This window comes from Nothoprocta perdicaria, unplaced genomic scaffold (genome assembly GCF_003342845.1).
Source record: "Nothoprocta perdicaria isolate Ctin4 unplaced genomic scaffold, notPer1 scaffold_4, whole genome shotgun sequence".
In the NCBI taxonomy this organism is placed as follows: domain Eukaryota; kingdom Metazoa; phylum Chordata; class Aves; order Tinamiformes; family Tinamidae; genus Nothoprocta; species Nothoprocta perdicaria.
In genome coordinates, this window is record NW_020455643.1 from 3,600,625 (window position 1) to 3,621,338 (window position 20,714).

The 20,714-nt window shown below is 41.1% G+C and overlaps 1 protein-coding gene across 1 annotated transcript in view; it reads left to right on the forward strand.

The window, feature by feature from the left end:
- LOC112952379 (multiple epidermal growth factor-like domains protein 6) overlaps positions 1-20,714 on the forward strand; it is a 166,877-nt gene that overhangs the window by 84,568 nt on the left and 61,595 nt on the right. The window contains exon 5 of the mRNA XM_026045227.1: positions 3,485-3,607. Coding sequence (XP_025901012.1) covers positions 3,485-3,607 — 123 coding nt within the window. The remainder of the gene's footprint in view (positions 1-3,484; positions 3,608-20,714) is intronic.

Below are 20,714 nucleotides of genomic sequence, written 5' to 3' on the forward strand. Positions count from 1 at the left end.
TTAGTTTATACCATTTCATGTTGCATGCATTTGTTATATCAGTAAAATGTTATGCTTAAAAAATCCCTCAAGCTGTAGGGTTGTTGTCATATCCTGTAGACACAGATTGTTGGCAGAATGAACTGATAGAGGAGGGGATTGCTGATTTTTTTTCTAGTCTCCAGTTTCAAATACAATTTTCACTTCTAGGAAATCTGAAATCACATAATTTTGATAAATAAAATCTTGATAAAGTCTTTTCTAGGGAGGCCTGGGGTGGTTKCTCCCTTGCTCTGCTCTGTGATGTTCTCAAGGAGGGTGTGAGTAACATCAGAGAAGAAGGCAGGAGGAAGAGGACTAGAATYAGGCTTTCTCTACCCATCATATAGCTCCTGGGCATGTTTAATTGAGCAAAGACGATCTATTTAATGAAGAAAAAAGAAAAGACGTATTCTGCCCTACTCTGAACGTATGAAGTATTTGATAAGGTTAGATAAATTAATGCCTTTATTGTGTGTGGCTGTATGTGTATAGGGAATATAGAACGTCTAGGCACATGTCTGCAGTCCACATTTTGGAGTACTAGTGGGTTTAAATACACAGTTCTCTACTTGTAATAGATCATGTTTAAAGTTAATCTGGAAACTATCATTGATGAAGAAAGGCTTGTGTCTATCGAAAGTGTCTTTTTCAAGGTGTGGTACGGCAGGATTGAAGGCGCACGGGCAGCGTGGCCCGTGGATAATGTTTCTCTGTTGCGACACGGGCTCTATAAATAAACGTGAAATACTGCGGTAGCAAAAATCACATTTATTTGTGAAGCGCCTGCAGCATGTCATTACAGATGGATTGATGGTCTCGATAACATGGAACCTTTGTCAGGCCTAACCTGGCAGACTTGTTACATGTCAGACATTTTCTGTCATTTTTCTCGCTATCCAAGAGGCAAATTTTTTTGCAACCTTGAATGACATTGAATATGAGGAGTGAGCTGAAATTTATCATTTGGCAGGATCGTTTCGGCTGTTTTGCTTTTTTTTTTTAATTACGATGGCAAATCTGTATTCCGATTTTAAAATTCAGAATACTTTATACGTTTTAAGAATGTAAAACAAGTCGTTGCAGGTTATAAGTGCTCTACAAATTGTGTTTTTACAAATGCCAAACAAACTCATTTTTGATCACATTCAGATCATTTATTTTAGAGCTGCTTGGAGGTAACTTCTAATCTTTTTTACTGGAATTTAGAAAATAAATTGGCATGGTGCAGGCGATGGAGAAACCTTTCTACAGGGACTGATGGTACAATTAAGGATGCAGGTGCTTGGGGAGTGATCTGCCTATCCTAGGGTTAAAACTATTATAGTTTATACCTAATGAGTAGATGTCTTCAAATGCTGCACGACAGGGATAAAACCATATCAAAAGCTTATGTTGCTTTCTTACAGGAAGCTAATTATCGTTTAATTGCTGAGTCCTGACGGAGTTTTAAGGGAAATACTTGTTTTAATGAGAAGTGTGGATGAAAAGGCAAGTTTTGTGCATATAATAGAATAAGCAGGGAATTTCTCGTCTAAGAGGAAGGAAAAAGCATGGGATGAGAGCGTATATTAAGGCAGAGACAAGGAAATCCTGGRCAGAGCATAAGAAGTAATGCTGGGGGAGGACATCACTAGTCATGCAACACAAATACTTGCGTAACACGGGACACAGCTTTTTATTCCAAACGGGAAAAAGGAGCACATTTCTGATTGCTAATACAAACACACCGCAATCAAAAGCAAAACCACGATATACATCAATAGGCCATAGCACTACAGACTKCCATTTATATTATGCACTAGTGAAATGAAGAGGCTGATGATTAGAAACGCTCTCTTTTAAAGTTCTGGTTCAAAGCACAGAGGCTGCTTTTAATAAATTGGGCCACATCATGCAGGCAATATCTTATGCTAGGGGGTTAAGTAGTATTGCATATGTTGAGCATAGRCTAGAAGCATAAGTACTTCCCTAATGTGTGTGTGTATATATATGTTTTTTTTTAAGAGAGATTTTATTAGTTGTTGATACTGTTGAAGCCGTGGAGCAAGGTCATTAGTGGCTCATTAGCGTTCGTTCCTGCCAGGCCTATGGAATAGCTGCTATTTGGAGGCAGTGCTCGCTGGGGACAGGGCTCTCTTGTCCCTTGGGTGAGACCCGGTGCTGCTGTGACACCTCCTTCTGCCCTAGGGACTTGATGGAGATCTGTCACCAGTCCTGTGTGCCCTCAGCCTCAGAGAAATTAAATGATTTTAGGGAATTTGCACCTTTTCAGCTCCATTTTGGCAAATATTGCCGTTTCAGACTCTTTCTTTTTAAGCTTTTAATCAATTTAAGTCAATCCTCCYAAGTGCCTGGTTTCTTTAACCTCTGTTTTTAGCTGGAATCCTTGATAAGCTACTGAAGCTGAGCTCAAGCTCACCCATGAGCTGACAAACATAGGTGACTTTATCTGTAAAGGATTGAGGTTGAAGTATCCCTTCTTTCTTGTACATATGTGGGTTRTTTTTTGGGGAGTGGATTTGTCTTTAAAGCGGTTTTCTTCTTTTGACTAGCATCTAATTAGCAACTTTACCAAAAGGCACATGTTTCCCCTGTGGAAATGCAGAATGCTTCTTGTATAAAACCTTTTTGCTTGTGCTTCTAATTCTCCTGTTATTTTGTTGCTCCCCTTCTCCCACTTTTTGGGCAACAGGCAAGATCCCCCAGCCCGGGATTCGTGTGCACGTTCCCTGCGGTGGCTCCTCACCCAGCACTGCATGAATCACACATCCCTGTGACAGGATTAACACTTCAGAGAGGGCCATGCAAGCAAGGAAGCATTACACAATGCTCCCAAAACGTGTTAAATCAATACAGCAAATACCTGCTGTTTTTGTTAAGTTTGCTATTCCATTCGACAAATTTTCCAGTTTGGAAATGCTCTCATACCATCTGGTGCCTGTGWTCCCATTCAGCAGAACAGCACTGTCCTGAAGAGCTCTGTCACACTGCACAAATTCTTGTGCAGAATATATAAATACATGGGTTAAAAAGCCTGATCTTTACTGGCTTTTTCTCAACCATTGACTAGGCATTTATTTATACATTTCTTTAATGTTCTTCACTTATAATTTGCAAATAGCCATTTGTGAATAGCCTTTTTTCTTTTTTCCTGTCCAAAACCATACAGAAAAGCACAAATGTGAACAGGTAAGAAGATAAGGTGTGCGGATATTAGCACATACATATCCTAAAGAAGGAAGGGCTTTCAYTGATTTAAGATGTTACCAATTTCCACATGATTTTCATCTGTCATGACAGCGAGAARCAACTTAAATGACACTGCCTGAATAGGGCCCCACTTGCATTTATYAGCATCTTTCTCCCTCCACAAGCTCAACGTCGTGCACAGTTGTTATTAAATAAGCAGATAACGTGGTCCGTGCCTGCACCTTGCTGACTGCCCCACGCTTTCTCCCCCCAGATGTGAACGAGTGTAGCACTGAGAGGGGTGGCTGCCACCACCAGTGCTCTAACACCATCGGCAGCTACTACTGCAAGTGCCCCGCTGGCCAGAAACTGGAGGAAGATGGAAGATCATGTGGAGGTAACAATTTTTTACTGTGTCTCTCACTGCTGTTRGGAAATCGGAGGACATGCTGGCAAGGAAAATGTTACCTTTTATCTAGAGCCTGCTGAAGAGTTGTCAGGAGTACAGATCTTCTTATGTCTGGATTATGAAGATTTAGCTCTGAGAACACTTCAAAGTGTTTTCATTGAAAAATTGGATCGTTTAACCTGCATGGGTTGTGCCATGTCCCGATTATGGTACTTCCATCATCAGTTTAAAAGCCTGAAGAAAATATATATATTTGCCTGAAGAAAATATATATATATATTTGCAGATATTTCATCTGTCTCTAAAAGAAAACTGTTCTTATCAGAAAATTCAGTCACAATTCTACAGCTAGAGATTACCCGAATAAAAAGGCATCTAAAATCACATGCTTGGTGAACACATTTGCCTTGTTCCTAGGGAAAACCTAAGCCCTGTTATGGGGTAATACTCAGTTCAAGAGTGACTTTGTGTAACAAGGTTGAAGCATCACATAGAGCATCCCATGATGAAGAGTGCTGTGATGAGGTTTCTGAATGGCAACGTGGTAAGCTCCGAGCAGGTGCCAGCAAGCCTGTCCCATCTGTTGATGTGCAGTCGCTGTGTTCTGKTATCTCGGGGTACAAGGGGCAAGCTGAGGGGTACAGCAGGTGTGCAGCGTCACAGACCAGAGCAGATCCTTCTCCTCGAATGCTCTTCCTCACCCCTGGGATACCTGTGCTCGGCTACGTGATCCTCCAGGCACGGGCTCCATGCCTGGGTTGCACCTCAATTCCGTTCCATTGCTGCACTAAGTGTGTGGTTGAATGCTTTACTTCTGTCCAAATGAAAGGTGTTAGGTGCATTTTTATTAAATAATATTGTCATCCTTTCATAAGAAGCCATCTTCTGTGGCTCTTGCTGTTGCACAGGATCTCATAAATTCAGCTCTGCTGGGATTCCATTATGCCTTGGTCCTTTAACTCCATTTTAAGGGCTGATAAAAAGCACTGCAGTTCTTAGATGTGATTATTGTGATTTTCTCTGTGTTCATTTTGGCCATTTGAGAACTTCAGCCGGAAATACTGTGTGTGATCCCAATTCCTGCCACTTCACCTCATATCTCCGTTACCTCTTTTGGGAACTACATGGTACTTGGCATGCGAATTAGTTCATAGCACTATATGCTGGAGAATATTACTGTTTTCAGATTTGCTTAGAAGTTCCTGAAAAACCTTCAGATTTTGAAAGCCAGGATCCTACTCATCTTAATTCGAGATTGTTTAGCCTGTGAGAGTGCTGTTTCTGTCAAAATAGTTGTGAGAATGAGTTAGTAAAATTAGTGTTTCTTCTGCTTAGTTCTACTATTCTTAAAATATACTCAAAATAATAGAATTGAAGGATATTTTATATTCTGTTCATTAAAGACACAAGCAGAGCCTAGGAAATTTGATTCTTGTCAAATTATCAAATATATTACCTAACCAAGAATTACTGAAGAATTTTGAAACCATTACTTGAAAGGTTCTCGCCAAAAAAAAAAAGGGAAATGTGGAATGAACCGGTTGCCATTCAAGTCTTAACATAGTGTGAACGTAGCGGTGACACTAATTACAAGTGGATCTTAGTGAAGTTGATAATGACAATGAGTATATGGCTGTATAGACCTGCACAAGAGACCTTCAGCTCCTCATCATTTGGTTTTACAGCATAAGGGACTTAATGCTTGACCACTCTTTGGCAGTAAAGTAAACATGTGACCTTTATTACTTTATGCCTTACATATGTACTTTATTGCTGCCCCTGCACGATGCATTGCTCATTGGTGCCATTTTGCAGGTGAGGGTAGAACATGATCACTGAGGTTACCCTGGTGTTTTGCAAGAATAAGGCTTATTATAGTCACTTTGGGTAGCTATATTCCTTCTTTCCTTGTAGCTTCATAGTCTGCTTTATATTWCCTTTTAATCTAAAGTATAGTGTAAAATAGCTGAGTGCTATTGATCTGCTTCCGTTATCCATCTCATGGTTGGGTTTTATTTCACCAGTGAATGGAAAGATCAATAACTGTGCTTTTTTATATAAGCTAAGATACAAATAAGGCATAGCATTATAAAACCACCATAGAAGTAGTGCAGACTTTTTTATTCAGGAGATCATTACGTGATATTGTTTTTTTTGGGAACAAATTAGAATGTCCTTCTGACAGAAAAGAAAGATGTTGTCAGAAGTAACCATAAATTTATTTAAAACTGTTCTTAGTTGTTTAGAGCTCTTAGTGCTAAGGAGCAGAAAGTGGATAAAAAATTAAGGAATTCTGCTATAGGATGAAATATACCCCTGACTTTGTCAGAAATAGTTGTTCTTTTTGTGAGCAGTTTTGGGAGGTCCAAGGGCCTTATCTCACCGTGGACGATGAAACTGCTGAGGATGCTCAAGCTCTTCAACCTCTGGGGCATCATAGTTGTCTGCAAGGCACAAGGGGCTATATGAGTACAGCAAAAACAGGCAATATTAGCTTGAAACAAGTTATGGCAGTGAGCATTAACTTAACTGCTGTGGGTTGGTGGTTTTGCTGAATTTGCTCATGAAAACGATAACTTGGTGTGAGTAAAGGAGGCGAGCTGTGTGTGTGTGTGAACAAGTCTGGTTCCTTGTGCCTCTATCTGTAGAATTTGCAGTATTCATTTAATCAAGGTTTTGTGCCTTAGAAACGGCAGATGTTTTGGGTGCTTTTGTCTCTGGTCTGCCAAGTAACTGAGGCCAATCAGCCTCTTCATGTCCTGCCCCCCTTGTATGTTCAGAAGAGGAAACACGGACTTCTGCCGTGATGCCATGAGAGCTGTAGATGCTCCATTTTATATTTTATATTAATGCAAAACAGTTCTGCCTGAGCATCATAAAAAGTGAAATAGGTGTTTTCCAAACTTCAGTCCGGTCTTGGAACTCAGTTCCAGGTCCAGCTGTGTGAAACATGCCGAGTCGAGGGCTGCAGAACCCTGGTTTTCCCCTAGAATAAGCTGCACAAGTCCAATAAAAAAGGCCATGACCTAATGTTAACCTTCTTTGATAGACTGTCATTTCTTATTTATATTAGTGTGTTCTCATCTGTCAAGGCAACTGGAAGAAGTTAGTGACAAATGAAGTCAGAAGATTAGCCGTTGATGAAAAGAAGCTTTTCTTTTACTGATTAGAGYAGTATTCGCATCCCTGTAACCTGATCTACTGTCATCCCTGGGGATTTTGGTCAAACTTTGGAGCCTTGGCAGCYTTCCTGGCCTTTGCCAGCTCCACTTCTGCAACGGCTACATCCCGAGACAGTGTGTGACTTTGCAAGGCCCCAACTGTTTATCCAAGTAATATAATAGGCACTGGGGTCAGCGATTTGTCTTGATTTCATGTCGSATGTAAACTCTCTAAACACTGTTTCCAAAGAAGAGTTAATGGCTAAGGAATGACTAAGAGGAATACTGAGGGGTTTGTCTAAGAGAAAGAGTTTATTAAAATGACCTCACTATTTATTTAGTCTGTGAGATCTGAGGCCCCGGTCAGAATTTGTTCTGGTGAAACTTTGTATTTTGGTCTGTTTTCCTTCCTCATCAAATCAATGCACCACTTATGCTATGTACCAGGAAAAAAATGAGGGACTTAACAGAGGGCTCCACTAAGGAAATGGCAAGGAGTAAAGGGAGATAATACAGAAGGGGGATGTTATTGCAGAGACCACTTCATCATAGTCTTTTTATTTTTAATAGAAGAAATGAGTCCATCACGGGGATTTAGGTTATTTTTGCAGTAGTTCTTGTCTTAGAAATTTCCATTTGACTCATAATATTATGCTATACTACTACACAGATTTACTCGTAGGTGTTTTCAGGACTATTTCAATAGAAAGAGTGAGRAAAACAGATGAAACTTTACAGGATGAGAGGTAGACTGTTCCTGTTTCAACACGCAACAAGTTTCACTCAGCAAAAGCTCAAAACTTGCAGTAATGCAGGGAAATCACACCTGGATAAGGTGAAGCACCCAGACACCTTTATCCTTCTCTACTTCAAAACCTCATCCTAAGATTTGGAAATAAAGATTTTTGGAGGAATTGTAGCACAGTAACCTGTAGCTACCACCTCAGAGAGTAATTAGAGGGATGGGCATCTCGGTCTTGGAGCCTTAGCAGAAGGATAAGGGTAATCTTGGTAACTATGAGCAATATTTTAATTAGAGTGGCATTTTTCATCATAACTAGATGGAAGAGAAGAATAGGGAATGAAAAAGAGTTGAGAAGAAGAAAGAGAAAAAAGCGCTTTCTGGTCTTCCCAGCAGTGTGTTTAAGAACTCTCAGGYACCTCAGGCATCCAAAATAGATTCTTACAAATGAACCAGAAAACTTTTAGCTGTTTAAATTGTAAAATATATTTAAAAAAGTGAAGCTTTCTGTCAAAAGGTGAATGCTGATACATGTCTGATCATTTGAAGTACATTAAACAAATAGCCATAGCTGCTTTTATGTTTAAAAATTGCTTCTCTATGGTTGTTCCTAACTGTCAAATCAATATCTTTAGTCATAAATAAAGAGCACAATTATTCCTTTTGATTTCTGGTCACAGTAAGCGCAGCTCATGGATTTCCCATATTCTTTTTATAATAGAAAGGATATTAGCAAAGACTAAGGTTTAGTTGTGCCCTGTAAAGACTATTCAGCATTGTACAGGACAACGTTTTCTGTGAAGGCTACTGAATTTAGGTGGGAGAAGTCCATATTGTTTGTGCAGGACTGCAAAGACAATCTGGACAGAAACCACTATAAGACTCCAATAGCTTATATTTGCAAGTATTGGCAAACTTTATTGAAAATTCAACTTAAAATTCATTTCTGATGCTCAGTAATTCTTTTGGAAATTCCGTCTCTCCCGGTAAGCGTTCGTGTGTGCTTTCTCAGAGGAAAGGAATGCTGGAGGTCATCCAAGTAACCTTTCCTACGCTGTCCTATCCTGCATTAGGAGCCAGCTGGGATCAATAGAGGCAAGTAGCTGTGAGTGCAACGGTGTCGTCTTTCTGTGTTCACCCCCCAGCATTACAGCAATAAATTTACCAAGAATAAATGGTAAAAAATTATAAACGCTATATCATGAAGGTAAAATAATCCGTAGGTTATTGGGCATTTTTTACCAAATTAATTGAATCCTGCTTGCCACTAGCCTGTGGCAGGGAGAAACCCAGGCTGGACGTTGTGTGGATTTAGCTGCAGCCGAGCGGGGACGTCCGGCTGCGGTGGCTGCGGCGAGTCCCCCCGTTTGGCACTGAATGCCAAGCCTAATCCTGCAATTACGTGCCTGGGACACATGAACCCTTTCCCTCTTATTAAAATATATCATCTACCGAGCTCAACAAAATCACAGTCATTCAGGTCTGGCTTGTTTTCCTGGGGGAGTAAATGCAGATACTCAAACCGTGGAGGGCAGATAAAGAAAACGGAGTCTAGCCTATATTTAGAGCGATAATGTGGCAGACTCAGTTGAGAAGAGCATCTGATACTCTGAACTCATTGAGGTAACCGTAGTGATTTAATTTAGGATTTTAATCGCACTTGTTTAGGTTTTCTGTGAGTCATGCTTGAGAATTGCTAAATTCACTCCTTTCCCCTCTCCTATGTTTAGCAAAGTCGACCATGAACTAAACCACGTAATTCCTCACATATGATCCCCCTCAGGACAGATGAACTAACAGTTATGACAGCTTCCTCCCAAATGAATACAGCCATTGATAAGGGATTTCGTTTATCCTGTATACATTTTTTGATCGATTGGAACTGTGGATAAGATGTACAGCCGCAGTTTTAAATCACTTCCCCTAAGCAGGAATTTTACGCAGACCAATTGGTTAGAAATGGCCAATGTCCGGGAAAAATATCCTAATCAGAGAGTCCAAAGCAGCAGAARCATTAAGGAAGTTTGAGAGAGATTGCCTGGATTTGCAGCTCTGGATCTCAGGATAGTCAGACCGGAACCATTCGCCTCTCAAGAAAGAAACAGGGATTGGTTCAGAGTACTGCCCTTTTTCCATGGAGGAATTTTTTAATCTAGATTTTTCTCTTTGAACATTTGATTCACCTGTCGCATTTTAATAGCAGCCTCGTGCATACACAAAATATGTAACTGTCAGTTTAATTTTCCAATTACATAAGGATTACATTGAGACTTGGTGTAGCGTGGCATATCAATGTGTAAGACGTTTCCTCCAGCATCCCTTGCCGCGTGCCAACGCACTGTGATACTTTAAAAGGCACGTTAGAAACCACAGAAAAACCTGGCAGCCCGTGCTGCATTTCGGTTATCAGATGAATTATTGATCGCTCGATCAGACATGGGCTGAGAGGAARAGTTGTTTGTAGGTGTCACAGGCCTCCCAGGTAGCCAAAACCGACGTGTCCCGTGTCTGCAGGCTCTGCTGCTCTCCTCCATATGGTGCTTGAAACCTCGGCGTGCGTCAGACCCCATTATAGATTCGTCACGGGGACGGCTGCCACGCRGCTCGCGAGTCTGTCCCGGGCTCCAAACAGCCTCACATGGGCTCGGCCAGCTGGAGGGAAATATGAGGTGGCAACTGCGGCTTGGAGTTGGCTTTGGAAAGGAGGGCTTGTGTAAAGGGAGGGAGAAGGAGTCGTTGCCTCAGCGCTTCTCTGGCAGGGAGGCCGCTTTTTGCAGCTATGGATTTGTGTGGAAGGGTTGGCGGGATGAAACCTGCTGGCGTGAGATCCTTTCTTTGTCCACACTGCTTGGGGTAGAAGGCTTTATTGATCAGCCTGTGGCGAGGAAAATGCTTAAGGTCTGCAAGTAATATAATACTTACCGTGTCCGTGGGGAATGTAATGTGGCTTAATTAATGCCTACAAAGAGCTTTGCATATTTGGATGAAAAACACTCTCTAGCTGTGTAACAGGACTCTTATTGTCCAGACAAAATATAATGGGCAGATTGAAATAATGTGACAGAAATGACAGACTGCAGAACAAATATGTTTTGAGACATTTGCAGGGCTCTGATGATTAGTTTATATTAGCTAGTTTCTAGCTTTTGTGAATACCTTTGAAAAGGCGGGTTATGGAGAATGTTAACATTCCACTGTGCTGATTGACAATAATTAGTTTATTTTCAAGAGAAGCAGCGTGGTATTATTGGAGCCGTCTAATGTGGATTAAAAGCTAGGTAATCTTTTCTGCAGTTACAGAGATACAATGATTGCTCCTGTCAGGAAAGAAAATGCGCTCGTACTTTTAAGATTCATTGTGTGGGAAGAGCTTTGCAAGCCTGAAATGGGAGCTCTGGTCATGGTCTTCAAAATTACAATTAATAGTAATTTTATGCTGAACTGAGAGTTTTGAATATTTAAATTATAGCTTGTTTGTAGCAACGTATTTATTGGCAAATATAAGCATCTCATAAACAGCACGTGAGTCATCCTGGTGTTCATTTGGAGCGCATCGAAAATACAAATTGCAACTAAATTATCCTTGTATAGAGAGACAAGGCTTAGAAACCTTCAATTCATACTTTAAATGGAAATTATAAAGGGAAAAATGTGCACATTTGCCTTTCAGAGAAGAGAACTGTGCAGAGTAACAAAGCTTTTTGTATGGCTTTGGCTGCAGGCTGTGTAAACAGTGACATGCAGCAGATACTAAGATAGGGAGAAGTAGAACCCCTGACTGCTGCTTGTCTATTCCTTTAGTAGCAACTACCACCATTCTTCACAGGGACAACTAATAAACCCCCCATTTTCCTACTGAAACACCCATGGATGCTATGAGCCATCTGATATATACTTTAAAAGCGTTAGAAAGATACATGATAAAATCTGAAACAAGCAGAAATCTGTCAGCTTCTCGGTTGAAAGCCCTGGCCCTAAGGAAGCGATCCGGACCTGACTCCCAGATCAGGCGCTGCTGGGAAGGCTACAGCTTGTTATTAAAAGATCAGTAGTTTGATCAACATTGTATTGGATTACTCAAACTTCAATTACACAAGTACCTGAGGGCTTTAGCTGTGATTTATTAGAAGATTGGCTTGAAACACACCTGCCTTCATTGCTTTCTGCCTCTTGGAAAACCCACCTGAGTGCCTTGCTGGCAGTTACTGTTCCGACAGGGATTCAATGTCAGTGAAGGAGATCAAAAATGGCTAATAAAAGTGGAGCAATCAGGTGATTAATTTGGTGTCGTTATAATCCTAGGGAAAAAATAGAAGTCTTCTGTGCTTAATGACAGAATTCGTTAGGATCCTATTCTGCAAGTAAGGACAGAGCTGGGATGTGCTGGCGCCGCTTCTGTCTCCTTGTGAGTGAATCTCTGCAGAGTCGTGGCTAATGTGTGTCACAAGGAAGAACAAGAAAATCTGGGTAACATCCCTTTGTTTTTATATTGACTGGCAATTCRTGTTACAGATCATCAGCTTAGAGCTATGACAGCCTCAGAGGGCAAACTCCTCTTGCTCGAAGCATCTTATGGACTAATGACTGTAGAGCAATTTCAGGGAACCAGTTTTTACACAAAATGGAGCGGAAGGTGCTGTGTTCTTGCTCATGTGAAGCTCTCAGAGACATGAAGCTTGGTGGCTGACTTGTCTTATTTCTCTGCCTGTTTCCTAGCCCCCACCCTCCAAATTATCTTGGCCTTATAAAACCAAAGCAGGCCTGTCAGAGAGAGTAAGAACAGCCTTGCATGTGTCTCACATGGTGAACAAAACACTCCTGATTGGCAACTTCTCCACCCAAACCAATTACTACCGAGGTTGGCTTATGTCCCAGTCAGTTTGCAAGACAAATTCATCTATGTGATGGCTTAAAGCTTTTCACTAAGCAAAGTAGGACATTTGTCACAGATAGCATTGGCGTTTCAGACAAGCAGGGTGTAGGTACTGTAAGCTGGAAGCAGATCAGATTATGAAGGTATTTGCATAATTATCATTTTCTCTTGCATATTTTGCTGTGTATGTAAAAGACATTTCTCTGTGCATCCTACTGTAGTAAAGGCATTTACTGAGCTCAGCAAGCAGGCATTAGTATTGCTGCTAAGGAAAAGCAGATGTTCTCCTCAGAGCAGTCGTTTTTCTCTGTTCTTATTCTATAACTGTTTTCAAAATGTCATGTCTTGCTGAGAAAAGATGCTGATGGCCCAGACATCAGCTACCTTAGTGCTTCTCAGATTTGAATCTGTACAAGGAATTTAGACTGCACCATCCCGTCACTTATTTTGTACATTTTACAGATATCCTGTCTTCCCTCGCCACCCTCTTGCTTCCCAGCATGGACTAGCTGAATTGTGACGAGGAATAGGATTTAAAAATTAGKGGTCTGACATAGTCCCATAACACGTTTCCTTTGGCTGTTATGCCCCATTCCAGAAAATCTTGCCTTTTGCAATGCAGAATCTTGCACTGCAGGGAACCTGCTGSTGCTAGTGACGTGTTTCAGAACGCGGCTGTGGGGCATAGGCCAGTCTTGCTGTTCTAATTCCCCTGTTTACAGTAGGTGCAGTCTCTCACTCTCTTCCTTTATGCAGAAAATGCTGAATGAAATCAATTGAACTGTTTTTTTTATATATATGTATGAGCTGATGTCCATCTGTGTGGAGATTCACAGCAATCGGAGTCAAGCCTGTACTGTTGCCAAAATACCTATTAGTAGCACCCCAGTGTGGAGGCTGTTGATCCTGTCAGCCTTCCTTTTTGGCTCCGCTTCTCTGAGAAGCTCTGTACTGCTCCAAGATTCAGAGACAGATCGTTCTTTTTTTTTTTTTTTTTTTTTTTTTTTTTTGCATTAAAGACTAAAAGCAGAGGAAAATCTGCAGCTCTGCATTGTGAAGAGGAAAAAGTATTTTATTTCTTCGCTGTTATGTGAAAACATCACAGTGCTCTCTGAGGCCTACCCAGGAAAGTTATCATATTCCTTTAATCCTTTACCCTTATTTTTGTTTTTTTCAAATCATCTGATCCCAATAATTGCTTAAAAAACATATTTGTATGTGTATATGTAATGAAGAATGCCTTCAAACTCTAATTAGGGATGCTTGACTCCAAAGCAGTTTACATATCACAGACTTACACAGCTATCAAACAGATGCTTCTCCTTTTTTTTTTTTATTCAACTGACATTTTCATTTTCTCTGCATATTTTGAGGACTGAACAATGATGTGTTTTGACTCCTGAGGCTACAGACAATATCAAAATGCGGATTAGAAATGAAGCTTTACCTGTCAATTAAGTTGTTAAGCTTGTCTTCCCCGGTGTCTACTTTGAAATGGCCTGTTTATTGAATTTGCAATAGTTTTCATTTTTGACCTTGTTTAAGTGGAATGGACAGTTCTAATTATAATCTGCAGAGTTTTCAGCTGCAACATATGGTTTGCATAGAGAGTTGTGCATGAAGGGCTCTTGCCTCTGCATTGAGCTAAGCCCCTGGTAAATATTTTGGGGCAGATTGGGGAATAAAACCCTCAATTCAGGCAACCAGGGCACAAAAGACCTCRTCACCATACAGGTCTCCAGAGGGGTGACAACGTGAAAGACAGAGAAGCCGAGCAAAACGCCCTGTTKCGTGCTGTTGATTTCAAGGAGAAGGTAAATAACTAAATAAATTCCAAGGTCTGTTCCTGTGCGTAGCTAATTGGACAGCCCTGCCAGAGAAGTGCTGGTTAAAGCTGCTTTGTCCTTAATCCTGCGCAGAGAAGAAACGCAGAGCAAAACCCTCTGCTCTAATAAGGGCCCTCTCTCACTGGGGAATTGGTTCACCGGGCTAAATTGGGTAAGGAATCTCTTCACCATGCTTTTTAACCAGTTTCTTATCAGACTTGACATGCTCCTTTCAGTATGATTTGCTCGAGCTTTTCCATTAATTTTGTTGCAGCAAGCTCGTCTCCGACACCTGTGACTTACTGAAATTTAAGTAAGCCTCAGCAGTGATCTAAGCTCCCTGGGCTGACGTGGAGGTGAAGCAGGCAAGGGATGCTCATAAAATCCATTGGAAGGACCAGGGAACGGCAGAAAGAAGCAGTGGAGGAGCAAAAATAAATGCCACGGGGCAGGAACAGCTTAAAATGACCCAGCTAGCTCCACGGGAGCACATTTATCTGTGCTTAAAGCTGTTTCACGAAGGTGTTTGAACAGTAGTTTCTAGTAGACTATTCCAAAGAAGAGCTCGTGAGATTTTTATCTGTTAGGCTTAAATATAAATAAATATATATGGGTATATATATAAATAAAACGTAAGCTTTGAGGAGGAATCACAGCTATTGAAAATTACTCTCTTCCCTCTTCCTAGCTGAGTTTCATTCAGAGAAACAGAGTTTTTTTTTTCAAATTAGCAGTAATTCAGCTTTATCTTGGAGATTTTAGAGTCTAACCTGACCAGACTTAAAAATTGCTATATTTTCGTATTATTATCAATACCTCTAGCTTCTTACATAGTTGAAAAAATAAAACAAATATATTACTGGGAACAAGAGATACTAGGAACAAAACTGCAGCCTAGTTTTGAAAATGGAATAGACTGTTTTAACTTCTATGCTTCAGGAGCAAATGATACCACCATTATAGTATGTGTATTTAGGAATGGCTTCACATTGTGGGTCAGATGGTGGATTTTTTCACATTCAAGACTTGCATGACTTTAGGGAAGCTGGAAATTGAATGTTGTATAAATTTACTAACAAGAATAGTGATTCTGTTATATTTTTACAAAATTAATTCAAACTTTTGAGATCAGCTTATGGGAGGCCTAAGACCAATCTGTTTCCCTTGCTTCCTTAACATCTAAATTATTGAAGTTCGAAACAATTAGCATGTTGAAATTCTACCATATAAATTAGTGGGGAAAGACCATATGATATATTAACTTCTTAATTTGCTTGAGGTTTAAACATCCTTTGGAATATATAAACCAGAGTAATCACGGTGCTGTTACAAAGAACAGAAGAAAAGCACTGCCATAAATCTCTGGTGACTTCTCRTTTTAAATATCAAAAATAAGGGAGTCAGAATTATAAATGCAGCCACTTAATGCTTCTGTCTGTTTTTTTTTTAATGTATCATCCTGGCTTCCCTTCTACGTTTCTGTGGCACCACAGCCATCGACTGTACTGCTTTAATCCTCAAAATAATGTGAAGCTAAGGCCCACGGAGACAAACCACTGACTTTCCTGAATTCTAGGATACTATAGTCGCACCATGCTTCCTGCCTCTGCTTAGGACATTTTAGAAATAATTAGTGTAATGAGTTATAATATAACATACAAATGTAAAGCCATCAGCACAAGCCACCTTCTGCATAAAGGTTGTTTGCTGCTTCTCTTGGTTGCAGCCTTTTCCTGGCAAGCTGGTTGCCGGTGCAAACCACTAATGGGCACGTGCTGTTCAGCCCGATTCAACGTCGTATTTCTTGAGCATCTTGCAAGAATATTTCTTGTGCATTTTGCACAAGGGCTGCAGTCGAGATGCCCTGGGCGGGTGGCACATCCCGCTGTGCCCCGGCTGCGCTTAGCTGGGCGAGAGCAAACAGGCCGGCTCGTGTGCRCGGAGCCGCCGGCCCTGCCGCCCGTGACACGTTGTCAGTGCAAGGCCGTAGTGCTGCTCTGACTGCCGGGGGGGCTGGCAGCAATTCCCAGCCTGACATAAAWCTCTTCATCCCTGTCAGGTCGCCTGTGTTTGCTGCGCAGGTGACATTCGCAGCTTAAATTTATTCAGTCTCTGCCTCTCTGCATTGTTYGGTACAGCTGGATGGCGCTTGCTGTGGCGGGGTTGTTAGTTTGTCCCTTTATCACTGTTGAGATCCCTCTTTAACATTGGCTCCTGCAAGGATGAACCTAAGGACTGAGCTGATGTCCTCTGCTCACTTGTCAGGAGGTCGCAGCTCCAGACACTTGTCAATCCGCGGATGCTGCAGAGCCTCCTCGTTTGTCACCCTGGGAAGTGCCCCTCACGCAGGGACATGAGCTGAAGGGCCGTCTCCRCAGCCCCACGCGGGGCCTGCTCAGCCCTCGACGTGGCAAGACGGCCCTCCTGTAAATGCCATTCTCCTCACGCCTCGAAATGTCACCCGTTTCCATTCAGGGATTCCCAAAGTACCTACCTTATTGACAGGCTGCCCAGCCCAAAGGAGAGCAGGGAACTCAGGCCTGCAGCAGAGCCTCGATAACAAATAATCTTATATCCAGCCTTTCATTTTACTGAAAAATGTGCAAGAAGGAGAAGGCCACAAACTGAAGCATAAGAAGTTCCGTCTCCAGGTGAGGAGCAACTTCTTTACTGTTAGGGTAACAGAGCAGTGGAAGAGGCTGCCCAGGGAGGTTGTGGAGTCTCCTACTCTGGAGGTCTTCAAAACCCGCCTGGATGCCGCCCTGTGCCACATGGTCTAGGTGTGCCTGCTTGAGCAGGAAGGTTGGACTAGATGATCTGTAGAGGTCCCTTCCAACCTTAAATATTCTGAAATATTCTGAAATATTCTGAAAGGCCTGCAACAGCCTCGATGTGAGAGGATGCTTTTGTCATGGGCTTGTAGTTGCCAAACAACCACACAAATAAGCTGTATGTGAAAAGTGCKGRAAGTTGCAGACACTGACCTTACAAAGAACCAAGATGAGAAGCATTCTTGCATTTATTTTAAAAAGTAAATTGATCTTGAAAGAAAAGCAGGCCCTTCTCGAAGTGTTTCTGCAGGCATTTTGAGATCTGAAGTGGTGGTTGTCCTACACCAGAGCCCAAATGTGCCTGCAGCAGAGAAAAAAAGGGTCATGGATATAGCATTCTGCAATAAGATGGAAGAGAAGATGACGTAGTAGTCTTCAGGGTAGTGAAGGGTTCCTTGAAGAAGATGGATTTAAAAGGAAATAGGAATCAGGATTTCATGAAGTGTCTATCCAATGGTTGTTATCAAGGACAAGCACTTTCACTCCCTTTTTGAGGCTCGTGACTGTTGAGGTACTTGTTATTTGAAGGCTTAAGGGTGTAATGTGGAAGGAATACACGTACTCGAGCCTCCCCAATCCAAAAATTGGAACTGCTTTTTTCAACTTTTGATATTTCTTTAGTTTTGCATGTTGTTTTCCTTTCGTAACGGTTTAAAAGCCTAAGATGTTGGTAGGGAGTAGCTTTGATAACATCCTGCATTTTTCGTTTCAAAAAATGTAATTGCAGATCCACAAATCATTGATGTTTCCAGTTAATGCTGCTATCTGTTTATTTTTAAGGAAATGGATTATCATAGTTGTGCTTGATTACATTTTAGTAATGATATTAAAAAAAAAAAAAAAGGCAAAACAAAAAAGAACGAGCTGTTCTCAGATGCCACTGGTGTGATGACCCTGAATTGCAAACAGGTAATCCTGGAGCTCTGTGTTTCATACGTGAATAGGAAAATATTCACATACTGGCTGCTTTATTCACCTTGCAGCCTAATCCCCAGCTCAAGATGACTTTGGGACAGCACAAAACTCTCATTTTGGGAACTTGCCTTTCACTAGATGCCTCTTGCTYTGCTTTCTGAAGTGCAGTTGCTCTCATCAGGGTATGGCTTGTGATAAGGAAACCTTGAATGGCTTGGAATTCAGGTTAGTTCAGATAAGGGTCCTAAAGTGTAGCTATACAACGTTACTGTGTAGCTGTTTCAGTTTGATCTGTAGTAGAAAATAATCCAAACTTAATTATAGTGTATTGTTAAATAGATACAATGGCCTGTAATCTCATGTGGATTGACTCTATAATTGTTTGAAGAATTTTACATTTCTATAGTTACTTGCATGTGGAMAAAGAAACAGCTACTTAATATACCTCTAAAAGTCTCTCATTTTCCTRGTGTATGTGTCTTTTATAAGTGTCAGTGTTCTAGTATAAAGATCAAAAGAGGTTACACTTTTCAAGCTTGCCAGTGTGGAGGTAGCATTTAGGTTAGAGTCTGCTTTGCAGAGTGCTTCCCAGACAAAATAATTTAGGCATTTTTCTCCTGTAAGTGGGGGTAAAATTATTTCCTGTCCCTAACACTGAGGAGAAATTGAAAGGCAACTGTGTATTGCATTTTTTCCTGATTATATCTATGATATGTGAAGGAATCTTTCAACATGTAGTCCTTAAAGTATTGATCTTGCTGCAGAAGCTTTAAACTAAACAGACTTGTTTGCTGTCAAGCRTGCCATTCATGGGGTGTGCGGAGCCGCCGCCGCTGGGACTGCATCGTGGGCATGATTTCTGATTTCAGTAAAATATGTTGTCCCTGTGGTATTCTGGTCAGGTGAATTTTTTGTTGTTGTTTTGTCTTTCTTAGTGGGTGCCCAAAGTTAGGCACCCATTTGTTAGGAGAAGTTAATGCAGAAGGTGGGTGGCAGAGGGTGGGTGCTGCGATAGGTGATGATAGGAAGGCAGTTGAAGAAGTCTCCCRGGGCTCCAAGGCACAGAGCTGTTCTGCAAATCAAGTCCCTTGTTTAAATGTTCATGTGAAAAAGAGCTGGCTTGCTCTTTTTTATCATTTCCACTCTTTTCTTTTTTTTCCTACTCCTTTGCAAAAGTGCTGATATCCAAATTGAAAGCTGTAGTTGATATATTAGGGAATTTCTGCAGCTGGTTGTATCCTATAAAATTAATATATGGAAATCCACAGCAAGTGAGATTATTGAGGTACAAGTACCATAATATGCTATATTGTATAGATCAGCTGCTTCCTTGTTATATATTTCTGAACCTTGTAACTTATTTTAGTTCTGTGATACTCAAGACTGGGTTTGATTTTAGTAGAGCATTTCTTAACGGTATTGTGTTCAACAAGATGAATAACATTTTCTATTTACTGTTTACAGAGTATTCCAGATGCCTCCAGGCTGCAGGAAATGTACCTAGTATACAGTCTAATAAAAGAGCAAATTTAGCAGGACCAAGAAGTTGCACACGTTAGCAAATGGTCTGAATTTAAACACTRGGGAACATAAGGACTTCATTTTACATGAGTGGAATTCACATGTAAAGTATTAAAATTTAACTTTATATATAACTACATTTCATCAGGACCAGGACATTTTGTGTTTCCAAATCATCTTTAAAACTTCCTTTTTCATTTAATTTTCATTAGGTTTTCCAAAATGGAATAAACATAAACACATAAAAAATGTAAACCATAAAGAGAAATGCAAAGCAGACATATCAGCAGCAAAAATCTGAAAGCCAGATCCCCTTCTCCTCAAGGGCAACGTGGGAGGAGAGTCCTCCTTGTGTTCTGGTTTCCCTGCTCCTCTCCATCCCGCCTGCCTTGCTCCCTTGCCGGCTCCTCTCCTTGCTCCATGCAGCCCGTCCTTCCTTCAGGTTGGGTTGTTTTGGGTGGGTCAGTCCTTTAGGGGGTTCAGAACATAATCCAAAGAGCAATAAAATCAGTGGGAAACTTCCCAGAAGGGAAAATGGATTGTAAAGGGGTCGATTCCCATATAGCTACATATTGCAGAAGGGTGGGTTGGGTCTAGCCATGGAAAATGACTTGAGTGCTGAGGATAATTTGATATCAGGGTTGCACCTGGGCCAGAAAGGTGCACATGGAGTTGCCTGTGCTCGAGGCTGTTAAGGAGAGGGGGGTTTCTAGGCATTTAGTGTGCCGAGTTTTGTCASGGTATGGACTAAGTGACCCTTATTTGCGATGACTTGTATGTTGGGATTTGTGACAGTGACATCAACATGCCAATCGAATGCTACTTGCAGCAGCCTCATGTGCTGAGAAGATCCTGACACTGCTTATATGTTCTGAAAATTTTGGTTTTGTAGATCTATTTTAAACTTCCAYGTATTTGCTAAAAAAATATTGATTCTTTTTTTCCATCATCATCTTTGGATGAAATGTTACAGAAACATTTTCAAAGTGGCCTGTGGCAGTTTCCCTATTTATTTGACTGAATATAATCCTCTAATGTATGAAGTATGGAAAGATGCCTGCCTAGGTGGAGAACAGATACCATCAGGAAATGATTGCAATGAAATCACTTCTCAGACAGGGAAGTCATCTGAGAAGAAGTCAAGAAAAGCTCAGGTGAACAGGAGGAAGCCAAGGGAGAAGAGTTACAGAAAATGTAGCACAAAATCTAATGCAATAGTTAAGTTC